The sequence below is a fragment of the Schistocerca cancellata genome, chromosome 8, assembly GCF_023864275.1.
Source record: "Schistocerca cancellata isolate TAMUIC-IGC-003103 chromosome 8, iqSchCanc2.1, whole genome shotgun sequence".
NCBI classification, from domain to species: domain Eukaryota; kingdom Metazoa; phylum Arthropoda; class Insecta; order Orthoptera; family Acrididae; genus Schistocerca; species Schistocerca cancellata.
This window is the reverse complement of record NC_064633.1, coordinates 6048711-6068406: the sequence shown is the minus strand read 5'-3', so window position 1 is coordinate 6068406 and position 19696 is coordinate 6048711. Positions and strand designations below refer to the sequence as shown.

General features: G+C 44.3%; 1 protein-coding gene across 1 annotated transcript in view; it reads right to left on the bottom strand.

The window, feature by feature from the left end:
- Positions 1–19696, bottom strand: part of LOC126094957 (prothoracicostatic peptide-like) — a 701489-nt gene that overhangs the window by 61681 nt on the left and 620112 nt on the right. The window contains exon 4 of the mRNA XM_049909612.1: positions 17641–17766. Within this exon, the coding sequence (XP_049765569.1) occupies positions 17645–17766 (122 nt within the window). The 3' untranslated portion in view covers positions 17641–17644. The remainder of the gene's footprint in view (positions 1–17640; positions 17767–19696) is intronic.

Sequence of the window (19696 nt, the reverse complement as noted above, 5' to 3'; positions counted from 1 at the left end):
TACAGAATTTCTAGCACAAAACAGCACCACACAGCAAGTACAATTATCAGGTAACTACGAATGGAAACGCTTGAATTCTGTTGTATAGGCTGACTGGTTGAAAGGGCTAACTGTGAAACAATTTGGCGAATCTGCTGGAAACTCTCGAAATCTGCCACTCCGCCGGTAGCCGTCGTAAATTTGATGTGGCGATTCGCGGTTCCTCTGCGGTGGAGCTTGTGTCTGGGTGTAGCGATCTTTCGCATTTAGCAGGGCTACTTTTCCGGTGCGGGAAGACTACAGGGCAATCGAAGGCAGAGTTGCGGACCAGTGAGCATGGGCTTGTTCCGTAGGATGAGGCCTCACAGCAGAGAGTGCAGCCATTGGCTTATTGGAGGTGCTGCTGGACAAAAATTACAGACTTGGCTATAGTTAACCGATGCAAATGATGTTCACCTGTTTCCTTACCAGTTTGCGTGACGTGTTCGGCAACATCTTCCCTGCCACCCGCACACCTTTCTTGCGCGCTTTAAAAATGTCCCTGTATAGAGGTAGCCATTCACCGATGGCTACGCGCCGGCAGGATAGGCGACATTTTCGGAATCCTTCAGATTTCGCCAGCGCCCAGTAGGCGTTAATGCAATGAAGTAGCGACACTCAGCTGAGGTTGTACACGGATATTTTTCAAATGCCCATCAAAGGTGCACGTACGGCACTGAGTGTGTTGCCATACTTGGCGGTCTTCGGCCGGAGTGGCCGAGCGGTTCTAGGCGCTACAAAAAAAATGGTTCAAGTGGCTCTGAGCACTATGGGACTTAACATCTGTGGTCATCAGTGCCCTAGAACTTAGAACTACTTAAACCTAACTAACTAAGGACATCACACACACCCATGCCCGAGGCAGGATTCGAACCTGTGACCGTAGCGGTCACGCGGCTCCACACTGAAGCGCCTAGAACCGCACGGTCACACCGGCCGGCTTCTAGGCGCTACAGTCTGAAACCGCGCGACCAATCGGTCGCAGGTTCGAATCCTGCCTCGGGCATGGGTGTGTGTGATGTCCTTAGGTTAGTTAGGTTTGAGTAGTTCTAAGTTCTATGGGAGTGATGACCTCAGAAGTTAAGTCCCATAGTGCTCAGAGCCATTTGAACCATTTTGAACTGGGCGGTCTTACAGGCATCCTTTGCTGCCCAAGTGACATCGTAAACCCACCTTACGCCTGGCCGTCCCAATCACCTAATCTTAATCCGTGTGACTTCTGGCTGTTGAGCTATCTGAAAGATGTCGTGTTCAGTGTTCCGACTGCAAACTTAGCTGCACTGAACACACGCATTGCGCAACACATTCTGGACGTGATCCCGGAAACACTTCGATCAGTTGTGGAACATGCTGTTTCCCGATTTCAACTTGTTGCAGAAAACGGTGGACAGTATACTGAACATGTTTTGCGGCAGTCATACAGAAATTAATAATCAGATTTGATTTTGATTGATGCTTTCTATGCTTCTTTTGGCCTCAGAACAATTAAAAACTTATGTGATTGATGCTTTTAATACGGTTTTTGGCTTCAGGGCAGTTAAAAGCCGATGTGATTGATGCTTTTCATGCGGCTTTTGGGCTCAGGACAATTAAAAACCGAATTTTCCGATCCGATGTTATATGACGTTGTCGTGCTGGATGGGCTAAGTAACTAACAGTATCACACCTGTACACCCACGCACACTGAGTAGTACAGTTTGTTTAACGTCAAACCTACACATTAGGCATTGTTGTACGATTCGTTTGTTATGTGTAGTCCACCACTATTAATTTATGATGCTTACAGCGCCATATATTGGTACATTTTGTAACTATTTATTTTTCTTCTGCCATACGCCTTTCCCATTCTCCGTTACAGTTTGACGTCATTCTGATCAGTGGTTTGAAAGTTTAACTTTAATTATAATCACCCTGTATATTGTGACTACTGACAGAACAAGCAATATTTCACTTGAGATCAGGATTTATCAGTCCCTTCGATTTGTCGGTATTCGACTAACCGCTGTACGTGGCGAACCCAAAACAAATCTCTGACTTTTATGATACCCACAACCACACGGTGCTCAGAAATATTTTCCGCAGCATAAGTGAATACTTGGCATATTTACTGGATGTCTTAGTAGCTGGAATTTTTAAATGCACCGTCAGTGCCTCTTCTTCAGAACACCATAGTAATAGGAAACTACAGATTTTGGGACAAACGGCATGGCAATTGATACCTCAGAATCACGTAAGAAAAGCCCCACGCCCCTCCTCCTGCTCATTCGATTTAGCGACGTACCGTGTGCGTGTCTTGTTTCGTTCACAGTAAGCTCCCAAGGAATTATGTTATGACTGTTCATACTGGACTGAAAGTTCAAGTACCGCACATCATTCTATTCAAACTGTAAAAGTTACTTTATTACAAATAATTGGTGGGAAAGATTGGTGAGAAAGTGGGGTGAAACCATTAAAGACACCTTACAAGGAGAGGCCACAGCCTGGAGACCCATCCATTTTGACTAACTTCAGCATGTTATAAGAGGTCTGCACATAAGACGGCAGCTGAGTGATACGTTCCGCAGAGAGAGAGATGGATAACTTTATCTGGATGGGGTAAGCTTGTCTAGTCCATGAAGCGTAGAAGAAGAAGTAGTAGTACTAGTAGTAGCAGTAGAAGAAGAAGAACAATGTTATGCATGCGCCCCAAAATGCACACTATACAGAAGACGTGGTAGAATCACGATATTGCCTGGAGCATTGCCCCACCATCCGCCTCTTTACGTGCGCACCACTATAGCCTAGAGCCAATCAGAAGTAGCTTCTGTGAAAAGGATGAGGTCAATACGCTCCCGTTTTCGATTAAAACAAGTAGAATTTGTTCGGTGTTGTCATTAGAACAACAGAAACACAGAAAACTTTATTTTTATGTATCAGCGTTACAAACTAATAGTTTCCCAGAAATCGAAGAAATTGTGATTTCGATCACTTGCAGATGTACTTAAGGTGGAGATATCTTACTCACCGAGGCGATGGCCAAGAGTTTTTAGCTAATTGTTGTGATCACACTTCACATGTTCACATCCTGTTGAGGAAGTGGATGAGTTACAGCAGATGACAAATGACAACAAAACGAATTGGAGGATTATAGTGGTGCACTTTAACAAAAAAGAAGGGGAAACAGAACGGAATGAGGCTTCAGTAGCAAACTTCGGATACTAGAAGTTGCAGAGGTTCTATGTAGCGAGGAAGAATATTTGTTCGCCCTCAATACATTCTTTTAGAAGGAAGGAAATAGAAAGCAAATGTAACTAAAAATGGAACTGAATATATTTTATTAAACGATAAGGAAATTTTAATGGCTAGGATGGTCTTAAAATACTTCATAAATGTAGTCACAGGAGCCTATACGACGCAAGGTAAATACAGATATAACTTAGAGAGGAACAGACTCTTCAGGTACGATTTGGAAAGTGTAGGTAATGAGAATTTTTCAAGAATAGGGAGGCAGAGCAGATTAAATTAAGCAGCAGAGCAAGAATTTTTGTAAATGATGATACTTGGGCGTAGACAGATGCGTTCGACTACATTCTGTTAACTTTATTTCACTTCCGTTAATCAGGTGATGCAGACAGAATTAGAGCAGAACACGAAATACTAAAAATAGTCGATCAGTTTCATTATTGGGGCAACAAAATAACTGAAAATGCTCAAAGTAGAGAGGATATAAAATGCAGATTAGGAATAGCAACAAAAGCTTTCCTGAATAAGCGAAATTTGATGACACAAAAGAAGAATTGTGAACATCGAATGTAAACGTAAATATTAGGAAGTCTTTGTTGAAGGTGTTTTTATTGAGGGCAGCTTTGCACAGATGTGAGATGTGGAGCTAAAGGGTTCAGAAAAGAAGCAGGTAGAAGCTTTTGGAACGTAGTGCTACTGCTGAAGATTGGGTTGGTACATCGAGTAACTAATAAGGAGATTCTAAATTGAAACGAGTTAAAGGATGGGATCGATATACAATGTGTAACAGGTAAACATTTCTGCTGGGGACTGAGGGAAGAGTACTGAATAAAATTACATCAATTTAAGTCATTTGCAGACTAGTAATTATGGCCATTACAAGCTGTATGTTTTTAGGTTGGTTAGTAGCTCCAAGTACATGAGTCAAGAGCGAGCCCTTAATGCGACTTTTCCCCTGTGCAGCTTGCAGGTGTTGAAGCGTGGAAACATGTCCAAAAAACGGTTAGTCTGTACTGACAGGCGCACTACACTTAGTGGTGAAGTATATTTGTGCAGAAAACATCTGGTCTCAAAGTCTGTTATGTGTTGTTGCGAGACGGTTTGATGCAGAGGAAAAACGACCACACTAGAGTACCACTAATAAAAATATTTGCACTTTACCTGTTACACCCTGTGTAGGACACATCCTGAGCCACCAAGGAATCGTGTGTTGGTAATTATAGAGGGAGCCTAAGGCTTCAAGTGGGTGTAGGCTGCAGTCGTTATGCAGAGACAAAGAGGTGTGAAGGGGAGGCTGCTTCAAACCAGTCTTCAGACTGAAGATTACAACAACGAGACAAATGCGAAAACTTTTAAAATGGTTCAAATGGCTCTGAGCACTATGGGACTTAACATCAGAGGTCATCAGTCCCCTAGAGCTTAGAACTACTGAAACCTAACTAACTTCAGGACATCACACACATCAATGCCTGAGGCAGGATTCGAACCTGCGACCGTAGCAGTCGTGTGGTTCAGGACTGAAGCGCCTAGAACCGTTTGGTCACAACGGCTGGCCGAAAACGTTTTAACAAATGTTATGTAAATTGAAGGTGAAAGGGGGGGATGGGAGAGAAGTAAGAACAGGGAAGAACTGGTGATATCAGCTGCATGGGAGCTTCGTGTGAAATTGGCAGCGACGAGTGAAAGTGTGTGCGCGACTGGAACTCGAACCCAGGATCTCGTGCTTACTAGGTGGTTGCGTTAGCCATAGCATCACGTGGACACACTGTTAATGGCAAATGCGCAGATTATCTTGGCGCGCTTCCCAGCTCACTCACATTCCCACCTAGCCCCATCTGTTCGTAGTCCCTGTGCAAGTCCTCCATGCTCAAGAATTTCAGTTTCCCACTGGAGGTCGAACGTAAATGTGTATCTGCACTGAAGGTTATAGATTTATTGCCCATTGAGGTGAATCAAGTAATGAATGCATGGCATCTGTTCTTTCAACATATCTAAAAGAACAAACTCTAAGTGGAATCCGCAGCTGTGATAAATATTACATAAATTGAAGGTGGGTGGGGGAGAAAGGAAAGGGAAGGAACTGACCACATCACCTGCATTGGAACTTCATGTGGAATCGCTGGTGACAAGTTAAAATGTGTGCCACATTTTGTTTTTTGTTTTTTCCCTTTATTGTTATTTCATGCCTCAGCTGAGGCAGTGGCCTACATACGCCACTCTCCGGCCAAGAGATATAACATATAGACATGGAAGGCAGAGAAAGCATAAAAAGCATGGTAAATATATGAGGAACACTGCACAAGAAATTACAAGTCGTTCGACGGAAGGCACTGTACATGAAGGGCGGCACCAGCCGCACAGATGAAGACATCCAGGTGAAGAGCGAACATAGTAGAAAACACTCATGAAAACATTGTGCGCAAATGGAGAGACACTGACGCACGGAAACACTGGTGACAATCATAGGCGAAGCACTCACACTGACGAAGGGGGGGGGCTGCCTCCAGGTCAAAGGGAGAGGTAGGAGGGCGGGAAGGAGGGGGGTGGAACCAGTGGGAGAAAGAGGGGAGAGTGGGGGAAGGAGAGGGGAGGGGTTGGAAGCTCGGTAGAGGGGTGTAAGTGGGAGACGTGGGAGAGAGGATAGGGAAAAAAGAAGGTGAGGAGGGAGAAACAGAGCTGGGGGAAAATGGGGGAGCGGGAGGGGAGAGTCAGAGCTGGTAGGAGGGGTAGATGGACGGGACAAGGACATCATTAGGGAGGGGGAGTTGGTGGAAGCCACCTTGGGAAAGGGTATGGAGGGTGTGAAGATGGAGAGCAGGTGCGATACAAGAATACAGGTGCGGCAGTGGGCTGGGATGGGCGAGGATGGGAGAGATGTGTGCCAGACTGGTATTCGAACCTATGATGTTCTACTCACTAGGCAGTTGCGTTGAGAACTGCTCCATCCGGACACAGCGTTTGCTGCAAATATATTGACTATCTCTACACACCTCCCAGCCGATGCATTCAAATAATTGATTCGCCTCAATGTGCAGTGAATCCACAACCTTTAGTTGGAATGCACAATGTCATTCAACATCCAACGGGAATCTAAAACTTGTAAGCATGGACGACGTGAACAGGGACTGCAGAGAGGTGGCGCTGGGTGGGAATGTGGGTCAGCTGGGGAGCGCGATGAGGTAGTCCGCGCATTTGCAATAAACACTGTGTTGGCTGGCGCAGTGGTTAACGCAGCTGCCTAGGAAGCAGGAGATCACCGGTTCGAATCCTGGTGTGGAGCACATTTTCACTCGTTGCCGCCGATTCCGCGTAAAGTTCCGTTGCAGCTGGTATCATCAGTTCCTTCCCTTTCCTTTCCTCTTCCCTCCCACCCCTCCGCACCCCCTCTCCGACCTTCAATTTACGTAATATATATCACAGCTACGGACATATCCGAGAGAACAGAAACACGCATTCTTACAATTTAACGAATTTATCTAACGAGATGGTGATGATCTTGCAGGCAAGAAAAAGAGAAGGTAATACTATGTCACTAAGAGAAAGACTTTTTAACTATAACTGACTTGTATTGCCGCCCAGTTGTGTGTCCTACGTGGAAGAATAAAAATCCATTATAATTGGTCTGTTGTGAAATGCCTGCTGCGTACAATGAAACAGAAGGTAAGGGCGCAGTCAATGCAGTCGTCCTCGTTAAGTCCACGAAGTTTAGAGTACACCAAGAGCAGCTACCAGAGGCAAAAGGGTGAGGCTCTCGAAGAATTAAAAAAATAGTGTCGTTATCTTCTACTGTTGTAAGCGGGCAAGCTAAAGTGAATACAGCCTGTTACGTGTCTTGAAACTGTACTGAATGGAAAGTGGATCTGAAATGGGAGGACAGGAATTGTGCTAGGAGGGAGACACCTTTATGATTAGCAGAACGTGGTAACAAGGAGGCATTAGCGAGGTCGTTGCGGTTAAAACCCGTCCGCGCGCGTCCAATTTCCTCTCTGGGAGACGTTAAGCAAAGTGTAGTCTGCTAGGATATTCCTGGGTCGCCGCTGATAGCATCTGCTGCAGAAAGCTGGCGTTGGGCGAGAACCGTTCTGCGAGAAATGGAAACTGTCAGTCATCATCTCGTCGCTCCAAGCCTCGTAGTATTCGATTGTGAGACTGTTTTTGTTTGTTCGTTCTTTTCTTCCTCTACAACGCCCAGTCTAAAAGAAAGTGCGAAACTGCTTTATATTTTTCTCACATTTATTTGAGGCCTATCCCAGGCACAGCGATTTAGCCAACAACAAGTGATCACTTATACAGCGCACAAAATGTTGTTAAAAATGGTTCAAATGGCTCTGAGCACTATGGGACTTGTCATCTCAGGTCATCAGTCCCCTAGAACTTAGAACTACTTAAACCTAACTAACCTAAGGACACCACACACATCCATGCACGAGGCAGGATTCGAACCTGCGACCGTAGCAGTCACGTGGTTCCGGACTGAAGCGCCTAGAACCCCTCGGCCACAGTGGCCGGCAGAATATTGTTAAAACTATAAGAAAGGGTACTCATATGTAGCACATAAATGTTTGGGACCTGAGGCGATCGCCCATGCGAATCAAAATTCAGATGTGTGGAAAATTGTAGCAGCAACAATAATTGAAAAAGTTAATAACAATGTGCGTTCTTGTAAACCCGGAAGCAGTTTGTAACAACACTATTTGTGAAGTGAGTAGCAGAGGGTATCTCTCGTTATGCCGGATATTTGCCTTCCTTCCCGTTCCGTACGCTCACGGAACGCAGGGAGAGAGACATCTTAAATGTCTCTGTGTACGCTGTGATTGGTCTAATCTTGTCTTCGCTGCTCCAGTGAAGCCCTCTGTGCGAGGTTGTAAAATTTATCCCAGCTTTCCTACTTGACACTGGTTTCAAGGGATAGTTGGTGACTGTTTGTTAGTTCAAGTTCTTGACCACTTCTGCGACGCCTTCCGGCGAGGAAAGGTAACGGTCGTACCTGACGAGGACTAAAAAACTCTGACTGGCACATGTATATCACAAACACGAAAAAATAACACAATTGCACCTTTAAGTACTGGGCCTTTAAAGTGTTGCAAATTGCAGTGCACACATCCACACCAAATTTTGAAATGGTGGGCTGTGCCATTCTGTGGCTAAACTCAAGATGTCCATGTATTTGTCTAAATTTTCTTCAGTTCTGTTCAGGACTTTGTGGTTATTATTGTTGTTATTATTTTGAAGGACCACATATTCACTCAGCCACAAAGCTGCCTCGGTAATTACTTTGTTTTGTAACATTTTGATGTCTAGAGAATACAAACCACATTAAAGTAGACCCTATCGTCTTCCATCGACATGGTGGCGCACACGCAAGACGTACATAGCAGGAAGGCGTTAAAGACCCTGAATCGTATTAAAATCCGCGACCTCTACCGTCCGAACAGACGACGCTGCCTAAAAGCCACGGAGGCCGTCAGCACGTGTATTCGCTCTTTGACGTGATCTCTCCGGCAAGACGGGGCGTATTTTGTGCTCAGGCCGTTCGTTCATACGTGAGGGCTGACAGTGTTGTATGCCAATGCGTGCCGCAGAATCACTTCAGCGAGATGGGGCACAGCACCGTAGCACTACTGTACATATACAATGATTCACTGACAGACTCCTTATATGTCTCATGCGAGTGTGTACTTTGTGCGTCGAGAGTTCGAGGATATCTGGGTGATAGCAGCTGTTGTCTATAGCCGCTGCACAAGTCACTGCAGAGTCAGTGGAAGGATAATTGTACCATAAATTAACGTTTTTCTCCAGTTAAGTTCAAGATTGCAAGGTGGGAGAAAAGATATATTACATGTCTCTGTGTGACATGTTACTTTTCTAGCGTTAGCTTCATAAGACCTACGGAGACGACGTGTCTGGACGATATTGCCTATTTTAAAAACCAGTACTTGAAAATTTCTGGATTGCATTTTGTGTTATAAATAGAGTCTTCTTTGGAGTGGCTGTTAGATGATATCTTTCGCACCTTCTGTGACGCTCTCCTGAGTACCATACAATGCTGTGACAATTATTAGTGCTTTTCCGTGTAAAGTAGCAGTTCTGCTTGGCAGTTGCCGAAGTCGATTCCACAAACGATACCACTTTTCAACAATTATGCTTTTCAGCTCATACAGACATTTTATAATTTGTTTCTTTCGTTGGTAAACTTCAGTTTCAGTGTATTCCATTCCTCGACCTAAAACGAATAAAGCTGAGAATTTAATGGCTGGCAATGGGAGAGCAGTACGAGTGCAATTTTGTTTTTTCAGTCTCCGATCGGTAGCGAAATTAAAAACACAGTGAACTTCTGATGAAATTTTGTGCTGATGTGTTACACAGTGTCTCTAGTATGCCTGTCTATCGCATCACATCGCACTTTTCAGTTCTCAGTGCATAGTGAATATATAGAGATGCTTAGAACAATAACGTCTCCCGCCAAGTTTGAAGTGGCTGCTGGGGGATTCCGCCTGATTTCATGCAGTCCACATAACATAACTGTCGTGTGTTTCCCTCTTCACAAAAATGCTCGGTCGGACACTGCAGGTGCAAAAGCGATGCTCCTGTAGAGTTTTCGATGGGAAGGTATTCGGTCACCTAACATACAGCCCCAACTTGAATCCCTCTGATTTTCATCTCTTCAGTCACATGAACCATTGTGTATGAAGTCAGCATCTTGGCACAGGCAACGAGCTGCAGGCCCGTGTAGGGAACTGGAGGAAAGTACAATAAGCTGCCTTGTATGACGAGGATATTAGAAAGTTTGTACCACGCTATGACAGATGTCTAAATCGGAGCGGCAGCTATGAGCAAGAAGTAGCCCAAGGTGCAGCTAAATGTTGAAAATATAAAAGTTTTGATTTTCACTGTTGTTTTTCCATTTCGCGAGCGACGCAAGGCTGAAAATAAAAATAGCCCTTGTACTGGTCCAGTTCTCACAAGGATACAAAGTACACAAACAGGTTGACAGTCGTTTGTCACTGTGGAAACTTTCAACGCTATTCTTTCTTCTGTGTTTTCTGTGTCCCAAGCATGCTGCAAAGATGTTTCCTTACCAAACAGTCGATTACTGAAACTATCATAGTCTTTTGACGAGTTCAGGTGGGGCATCTGATATGAAATATTTTGGTGAGTTGCAGGGCTAAACAAGGAGAAGTGAGCCCGTCTGTGAGTTCCTCTAGTCTACTGTGGGTGCCGGGTTCTGTGACCCTGCCGTGAACGCGTAATATCTAAGTTGTCTTGAAGTTTTTGTGTGTTGGTCATTCTCGGGTCATTAGTTATTCTTGGGCTACGTTTTACAAATGTGTGGTGCGATTCCGGCTTGCACCACGCTGCTCGGCCTATTATTAGCAGCATTTCCAGATCACTGCTTTGTGTTTATCTTTGTTCAAACAAAGCGTTACCTATGCAGTGAGATGGTTAGTTTTTGGGGCACATGGTAAACAATCGGGTTTGCGTTACTCCATCCGAATAATAACTTGTTGAATTCATCACACTCTCGTTTAGTGAAATGTTTCCAATATTTTCCAATACATGTAGAATTGTTGTTGTTGAATTATTTCTTTTGAGGTGGTCCATTATGTCACATGTCTCAGGCACAGGCGACTGTAAAGATCCTTGAGCAGGGATTATCTTTAGTGGTGCTCGTTTCTTTTTTGAATTACAGCCAGACTGCATCAGAAACCATTGTTGGAACTAAACTGTTTTTAGAAGAGGACACTTATTTCTGGCACGTTTCTGGAGGCATACCTTCATGTACTCAGAATACGAGCAGAAGGGTTGTCCTCTTACAAGATAAACACCCAAAAAAGTATGATTCTACGAAGCAGTGGAAAATCAGAATTATCAAATTCACCTGAAACTTAGAATTTTAGAACATGTTTTTTGCTCGAGTATCATGTCGTTTTTGGAAACTCAGAATCTACTATGTAGGAATCAACATGGATTCCGGAAACAGCGATCGTGTGAGACCCAACTCGCTCTGTTTGTTCATGAGACCCAGAAAATATTAGATACAGGCTCCCAGGTAGATGCTATTTTTCTTGACTTCCGGAAGGCGTTCGATACAGTTCCGCACTGTCGACTGATAAACAAAGTAAGAGCCTACGGAATATCAGACCAGCTGTGTGGCTGGATTGAAGAGTTTTTAGCAAACAGAACACAGCATGTTGTTATCAACGGAGAGACGTCTACAGACGTTGAAGTAACCTCTGGCGTGCCACAGGGGAGTGTTATGGGACCATTGCTTTTCACAATATATATAAATGACCTACTAGATAGTGTCGGAAGTTCCATGCGGTTTTTCGCGGATGATGCTGTAGTATACAGAGAAGTTGCAGCATTAGAAAATTGTAGCGAAATGCAGGAAGATCTGCAGCGGATGGGCACTTGGTGCAGGGAGTGGCAACTGACCCTTAACATAGACAAATGTAATGTATTGAGAATACATAGAAAGAAGGATCCTTTATTGTATGATTATACAGGGTGATTCAAAAAGAATACCACAACTTTAGGAATTTAAAACTCTGCAACGACAAAAGGCAGAGCTAAGCACTATCTGTCGGCGAATTAAGGGAGCTATAAAGTTTCATTTAGTTGTACATTTGTTCGCTTGAGGCGCTGTTGACTAGGCGCCAGCGTCAGTTGATGCTAAGATAGCGACCGCTCAACAGGAAGCTTTTTGTGTTATTGAGTACAGCAGAAGTGAATCGACGACAGTTGTTCAGCGTGCATTTCGAACGAAGTATGGTGTTAATCCTCTTGATAGGTGGTGTATTAAACGTTGGTATAAACAGTTTACAGAGAATGGGTGTTTGTGCAAAGGGAAAAGTTCTGGACGGCCGAGAACGAGTGATGAAAATGTAGCACGCATCCAGCAAGCATTTGTTCGCAGCCCAGGAAAATCGACTCGCAGAGCTAGCAGAGAGCTGCAAATTCCACAATCAACTGTAAGGAGAGTCCTACGAAAAAGGTTAGTTATGAAACCTTATCGTCTGAAACGTCAACTACCCAAGGCGATGGATCGGCCGCCAGGCAGCCCGTGACAGAGCACTTCATCACTGGCCTCCAAGAAGCCCTGATCTTACCCCCTGCGATTTTTTCTTATGGGGGTATGTTAAGGATATGGTGTTTCGGCCACCTCTCCCAGCCACCATTGATGATTTGAAACGAGAAATAACAGCAGCTATCCAAACTGTTATGCCTGATATGCTACAGAGAGTGTGGAACGAGTTGGAGTATCGGGTTGATATTGCTCAAGTGTCTGGAGGAGGCCATATTGAACATCTCTGAACTTGTTTTTGAGTGAAAAAAAACCTTTTTAAATACTCTTTGTAATGATGTACAACAGAAGGTTATATTATGTTTCTTTCATTAAATACACATTTTTAAAGTTGTGGTATTCTTTTTGAATCACCCTGATAGCGGAACAAACACTGGTAGCAGTTACTTCTGTAAAATATCTGGGAGTATGCGTGCGGAACGATTTGAAGTGGAATGATCATATAAAATTAATTGTTGGTAAGGCGGGTACCAGGTTGAGATTCATTGGGAGAGTCCTTAGAAAATGTAGTCCATCAACAAAGGAGGTGGCTTACAAAACACTCGTTCGACCTATACTTGAGTATTGCTCATCAGTGTGGGATCCGCACCAGATCGGGTTGACGGAGGAGATAGAGAAGATCCAAAGAAGAGCGGCGCGTTTCGTCACAGGGTTATTTGGTAACCGTGATAGCGTTACGGAGATGTTTAACAAACTCAAGTGGCAGACTCTGCAAGAGAGGCGCTCTGCATCGCGGTGTAGCTTGCTCGCCAGGTTTCGAGAGGGTGCGTTTCTGGATGAGGTATCGAATATATTGCTTCCCCCTACTTATACCTCCCGAGGAGATCACGAATGTAAAATTAGAGAGATTAGAGCGCGCACTGAGGCTTTCAGACAGTCGTTCTTCCCGCGAACCATACGCGACTGGAACAGGAAAGGGAGGTAATGACAGTGGCACGTAAAGTGCCCTCCGCCACACACCGTTGGGTGGCTTGCGGAGTATAAATGTAGATGTAGATGTAGATGTTACTTGATCGTTTTGGAGAGTGAACTGCTGCGTGACATTTGTTTAACAAACGACTGAACTTATACGACCGCTCAGCTCTACATTCCGATCATCCTTTTCTCTGAGGTCGACGTCGCTACATTTCTTTGCATGTAAATCAAGCAAGCAATATTTGTACCAAGCTCATATTTCCTCCAGATAGTATCACATCGTTGACTGCTTTCGTTTCACCAGAGATTAAGTCACAGGTTATATTATTAGCAAAAATTGAGAGGTTGTATCCAATCTTACACCGCAAATCATTTACGAACGGTAGCACTCATGTTACATGCTGGTGTATCAAGTGAAGGTTGACGATAGAATCTTCTGAGCTGTTGCATTATTTTTCTTTTTCTTCTTCTTCTCTTTCTTCTTCTTATTCAAATTTTGAGGAGGATTATGTCGCGACCTCACAACTAAGAAGATTTTGGTGTCAATGACAACGGCAACTGCTCACTTACGAAAAAAAGTTCTAATTGCACAAAAGAAAGGAATAGAATTCTGTATGGCTCTCTCACACACATATATATCATGCATCTCTTTAAGCAATATCAACTACAGCCTCGCAGTACATTTATTCACTTATGAATTTTCTTATCAACATTTCATTTGGGTTTGAGAACAACAGAGATATGCACAACAACAACACTAGAAAGAAGAATGATCTGCATTATCCTCTAATAAATCTAACTTTGGCACAGAAAGTATTGAAATATGTAGCTTTAAAACTATTTTACAGTCTACCTAAGGAAAGAAAATGTGTGACAAATACCAGAACTGGTTTCGAATGTAGATTAAAGTTATTTCTCCTGAAGACCTCGTACACTACAGAGGAACTCTTGAACAGAAATAATTATTCGTTTATACAGAAGAAGGACTGCAAACGGCCAGGATGTAGCTACATAAATATTTTTTCTATGTACAAATTAATCCATATTTAGGCCCTACTGGACCATGCGATGTACAACAAGGGACTTCTCAAGGTTTTGTTTACACTTTATTTGTGGCAACTTTGCTTTCATTCTCTCAGAATTGGCTCGTTTCCGTTGGTCAGACAAGATATTCCAATTTTCCTGGGATTTTCGGGCAGGCCAGTAGTCCAGTGATGAATTTTCTATCTAAACATTTTCTGTCTGGTAATCAAGTTCTTTGGTTAATACTTCCTTCAGATCTTCTTGAACTGCACCCACCAATTTCATTGTTTCGATTTTAGTGTTACTGTGTGTTTCATAAACTTCCATTACATGTCTAGATAACCAGGACGGCTCTATTGTAATATGCAAATAGAATTTTTTTCGTAACCGAGTAAATTTTGGTATAATTTTCAGGTTCCTTATTTGTTCTTAGTCTGTATGTTCCTACTTCAATACAATTTACAGGTAAAATCTTCCGGATTCCTTTTCATTTTCTCCTTTCTATTCGTTTTGTGCCCCTCTTTCTGTTTAAAATGAGTGTCTCAGCCCCATGAAGGCACTCTTGTGTGATGATATTTTTTAGCGTCTCACTTTGGTACATTTAGAGATGTATTTTTTATTAGTGATGTTGTTCAAAGCCCTGAAAACTGGTTTTATTTAGTGCCAAAGAATTTTGTAACTACTATTCCAGAGGCCAGTTTCCTGATAGGTTTCAGGTACTTAATTAAATTTCCAAATCTTCATGATTTTTTCCATATTTAGTTTTTAGAATTTTGGGTGGCAGCTTGTCAGGCAGTCTCAGAATTTCTGGGACATTGTCTCTCTCATATATATATATATATATATATATATATATATATATATATATATATATATATATATATATATATATATATGCCCAGAAACGTTGCGACGTACTTCGATGTTGGTAGAGGGTGTCTTGAGGAACAAATCAAGGATAGGAGCCCCTGCCCAGAAACGTCATCCTACGACGCTACAGAGCGTCCAAGCTGTAAGCGTTGGAGCCTGCTAGTAGGCCGCCCCTTCGGCTGGAAACGTGAGGTTGTATGCTGACAGACTGTAGTCACGCGTACGTCTAGCAACGTTGTTTGTTACTCAGTGTTCGCGACTGATTGCCACCATCGCCAGTGGAGAATATGGAGTTAGCTGCTACATAGACAGACCTTGTCTCCTATGAATGTGATGCTCTGTCGCCTTGGTGGATGTTGGTTTCAGATGCTCGTTTCCAACCGCAGCTTATTTTTCTCCTGTGTACCGAAAAACTGGAGATTTTAGAGGGTCCCAGGAGAAAAATAAGCAGCAGCAGCTAGCTGCATCTCCTCCACTGGCGATCGTGGCTATCTGTCACAATCGCAGAATAACAAACGACATTGCAAGACGTTTCGCCTACGGTCCGCAACATACAAAGTCACCTTTGCTGCAGAAAGGGTGGCCTGCCGGCAGGCACCGGGGCCAACGCATGTAACTTAGACGCTCTGTAATGTTGTTGGATTAAGTTTTCAGACATGAGGTTCTATCAGTGATTCACCGATTTATTTCTAAAGACACAAGACACCCTCTACAAGCCCTCGAAATTTCTCACCACACTTCTGGGACACCATATATATATATATGGCGCTGCAAGTGATGTGAAAGATATAGAAGACAACGCAGTCTGTGGGTGTGCCATTCTGTACGTCGTCTTTCTGCTGTAAGCGTGTGCTGTTCACAACGTGCAAGTGTGCTGGGGACAACATGGTTTATTCCTTAGAACAGAGGATTTTTCAGGTGTTGGAATTCCACCGCCTAGAACACAGTGTTGTTGCAACAAGACGAAGTTTTCAACGGAGGTTTAATGTAACCAAAGGACCGAAAAGCGATACAATAAAGGATCTATTTGAAAAATTTCAACGGACTGGGAACGTGACGGATGAACGTGCTGGAAAGGTAGGGCGACCGCGTACGGCAACCACAGAGGGCAACGCGCAGCTAGTGCAGCAGGTGATCCGACAGCGGCCTCGGGTTTCCGTTCGCCGTGTTGCAGCTGCGGTCCAAATGACGCCAACATCCACGTATCGTCTCATGCGCCAGAGTTTACACCTCTATCCATACAAAATTCAAACGCGGCAACCCCTCAGCGCCGCTACCATTGCTGCACGAGAGACATTCGCTAACGATATAGTGCACAGGATTGATGACAGCGATATGCATGTGGGCAGCATTTGGTTTACCTGGACGGCTTCGTCAATAAACAGAACTGGCGCATATGGGGAACCGAAAAGCCCCATGTTGCAGTCCCATCGTCCCTGCATCCTCAAAAAGTACTGGTCTGGGCCGCCATTTCTTCCAAAGGAATCATTGGCCCATTCTTCAGATCCGAAACGATTACTGCATCATGCTATCTGGACATTCTTCGTGAATTTGTGGCGGTACAAACGGCCTTAGACGACACTGCGAACACCTCGTGGTTTATGCAAGATGGTGCCCGGCCACATCGCACGGCCGACGTCTTTAATTTCCTGAATGAATATTTCGATGATCGTGTGATTGCTTTGGGCTATCCGAAACATACAGGAGGCGGCGTGGATTGGCCTCCCTATTCGCCAGACATGAACCCCTGTGACTTCTTTCTGTGGGGACACCTGAAAGATCAGGTGTACCGCCAGAATCCAGAAACAATTGAACAGCTGAAGCAGTACATCTCATCTGCATGTGAAGCCATTCCGCCAGACACGTTGTCAAAGGTTTCGGGTAATTTCATTCAGAGACTACGCCATATTATTGCTACGCATGGTGGATATGTGGAAAATATCGTACTATAGAGTTTCCCAGACCGCAGCGCCATCTGTTGTTGACAATTGTAACTACTGTAATTTCGAAAGTTTGTCTGCCTGAAAATGTACTGTTGTCCCAAGCATATTGCAACAAACGGTGTATTTCTATCGCTGCTCGTTTAGTTTTTATTACCGTTTCAAATATAGCGGTCATTTTTGAAACACCCTGTATATATTCTATTGATGCCTTCCTCACCATAAGATTTATTATGAATAACGTAATTAACTAAGTTAACTGTTTACGCGGTTATTAGGATGCACTTTTTGCCGATTATCGTCGGGTGTCCGCAGCTCGTGGTCGTGCGGTAGCGTTCGCGCTTCCCACGCCCGGGTTCCCGGGTTGGATTCCCGGCGGGGTCAGTCATTTTCTCTGCCTCGTGATGACTGGGTGTTGTGTGATGTCCTTAGGTTAGTTAGGTTTAAGTGGTTCTAAGTTGTAGGGGACTGATGACAATAGCTGTTAAGTCCCATAGTGCTCAGAGCCATTTGAACCATATCGTCGGGTAAGCCACGTGGTACGTATGCGAGTCGTACTGCACTCACCAGCTCATTCCTCCTCGGAGCGCTTCCCCCACATGGCGGGCAGTCGGTTCCAGTTGGAGGGGCCGGCGCGCTTCCCCCACAGGCCCTTCAGGTTGGTCCAGCCGGGTTCCCGCTTCCCCCAGGAACCTGCAACACCATACCATGCCATTCATTTGCTGCTGACTGATACCAGGTGGGAGCGACTCGTAGATTTCTCAGCAGAAGATGAGCGTACAGTCACCGACATCAGAAGTACTGCATACTGACAAAGCTGAACCTGCTTGGTCACGCAAAAACACTGCAGTTAATGAACAGTCAGAGCCGGGATACACAACAGCTTAATACAGAACCATCATAATGTTTTGCTGTGTGTGTCTGCACACACACACACACACACACACACACACACACACACACACACACACACAAACACAAAACCATAAACGTCCGCAGAAATTTTTGCAGGGCGAGAGGTGAGTTGGTCAGCTTTAAGACGTGCCACAAGAACTAAATTTTATAGTTGACAAAAGAAACTTATTATATTCCAGACAGCTTAAGACTGTCCACTCAGCCGGCCGCGGTGGTCTAGCGGTTCTGGCGCTGCAGTCCGGAACCGCGGGACTGCTACGGTCGCAGGTTCGAACCCTGCCTCGGGCATGGATGTGTGTGGTGTCCTTAGGTTAGTTAGGTTTAAGTAGTTCTAAGTTCTATGGGACTCATGACCTAAGATGTTGAGTCCCATAGTGCTCAGAGCCATTTGAACCATTTTGAACTGTCCACTCACTTCTGGAAGTGAACGATAATCCTGCAATGAATAATAACTCTGTACTTTACATTGCACAGACGGTGGTCGTGGAAGTGGGCGGGGGAAGGGCGGCAGGGCAATTGAGGCGCTCGCAACAATGCCAGCGGTGGCCCCAACTGTGCCCGCGATCGACATCGGCCGTAGAAGTGCAGTGCTGATCATCAAGCAGCCAGTGACACTGCCAGAACTGATCGAGCAAACGTGACATTGCCTGTGAACTCAAACACGACACAGACTGCTACACTGGAATAGTTTGCTATTCCACATGACGACGTGCTGGTTAGCCATCGAGAATTGTTGTTGTACTGTAGTGAAACTGAATCGGCGCAGCGAGTTTACGAACTATTTAATTTGTTGTACTGTGACTGTGTTGAAGAATAATGTGTCTAGTGTTGACAGGGTGCCGTGTCGGATGCTTCAACGTGCCTCCACCAGGTTATCGACAGAATGTTGTATAACTGTCATTTCCAGATTTTGCCTCTAATGTTACAAAAGAAAAGTAGGCCTCTTAAATCATGACACTGGCACAACTCAAGAAACCGGATTGTCCTAAGCTCTAAGGAACGAAAGCAGTCATGTCACAATAAGTATGTATTAATATGGCCCGCCCGGTTGACCGTGCGGTCTAACGCACGTCTTTCCGGGCGGGAAGGAGCGCCTGGTCCCCGGCACGAATCCGCCCGGCGGACTTGTCTCGAGGTCCGGTGAGCCGGCCGGTCTGCGGTTGGTTTTTAGGCGGTTTTCCATCTGCCACGGCGAATGCGGGCTGGTTCCCCTTATTCCGCCTCAGCGGCGATTGCTGCTCAAAGAAGTTCTCCACGTATGCGTACACCACCATTACTCTACCACGCAAACATAGGGGTGGTTCTCATTAATCATTAATATTGTTATTAGCTGTGGAGCTCAACACTGTCAAGATTAAAATTAAATCCTTTCGTAGTATTCTGTCCCAACTAGCCACCGTACCTCCTTTATCGTTCCTTATGTTTTACATGTACAAGACATGAAACGAATGCATAATATGATATGGATCCCATATTCATTATAAACTTAACGATATCGAAATCACATTATACTTTTCATTGATATACCAGGGAATATTGACTCTTTTTTTGGGTTTCGTACCTTAGGCGGCAAAAACGGAGACCTTATACGATCACTTTGTTATCTCTCTGTATGTCTGAGGTAAGAACGCTATTTCCAGGGACGAATAGATGCATCAGATTGAAATTTATACTAAGACCTGTGATCACTTGGCGCTGTAAAAGAATT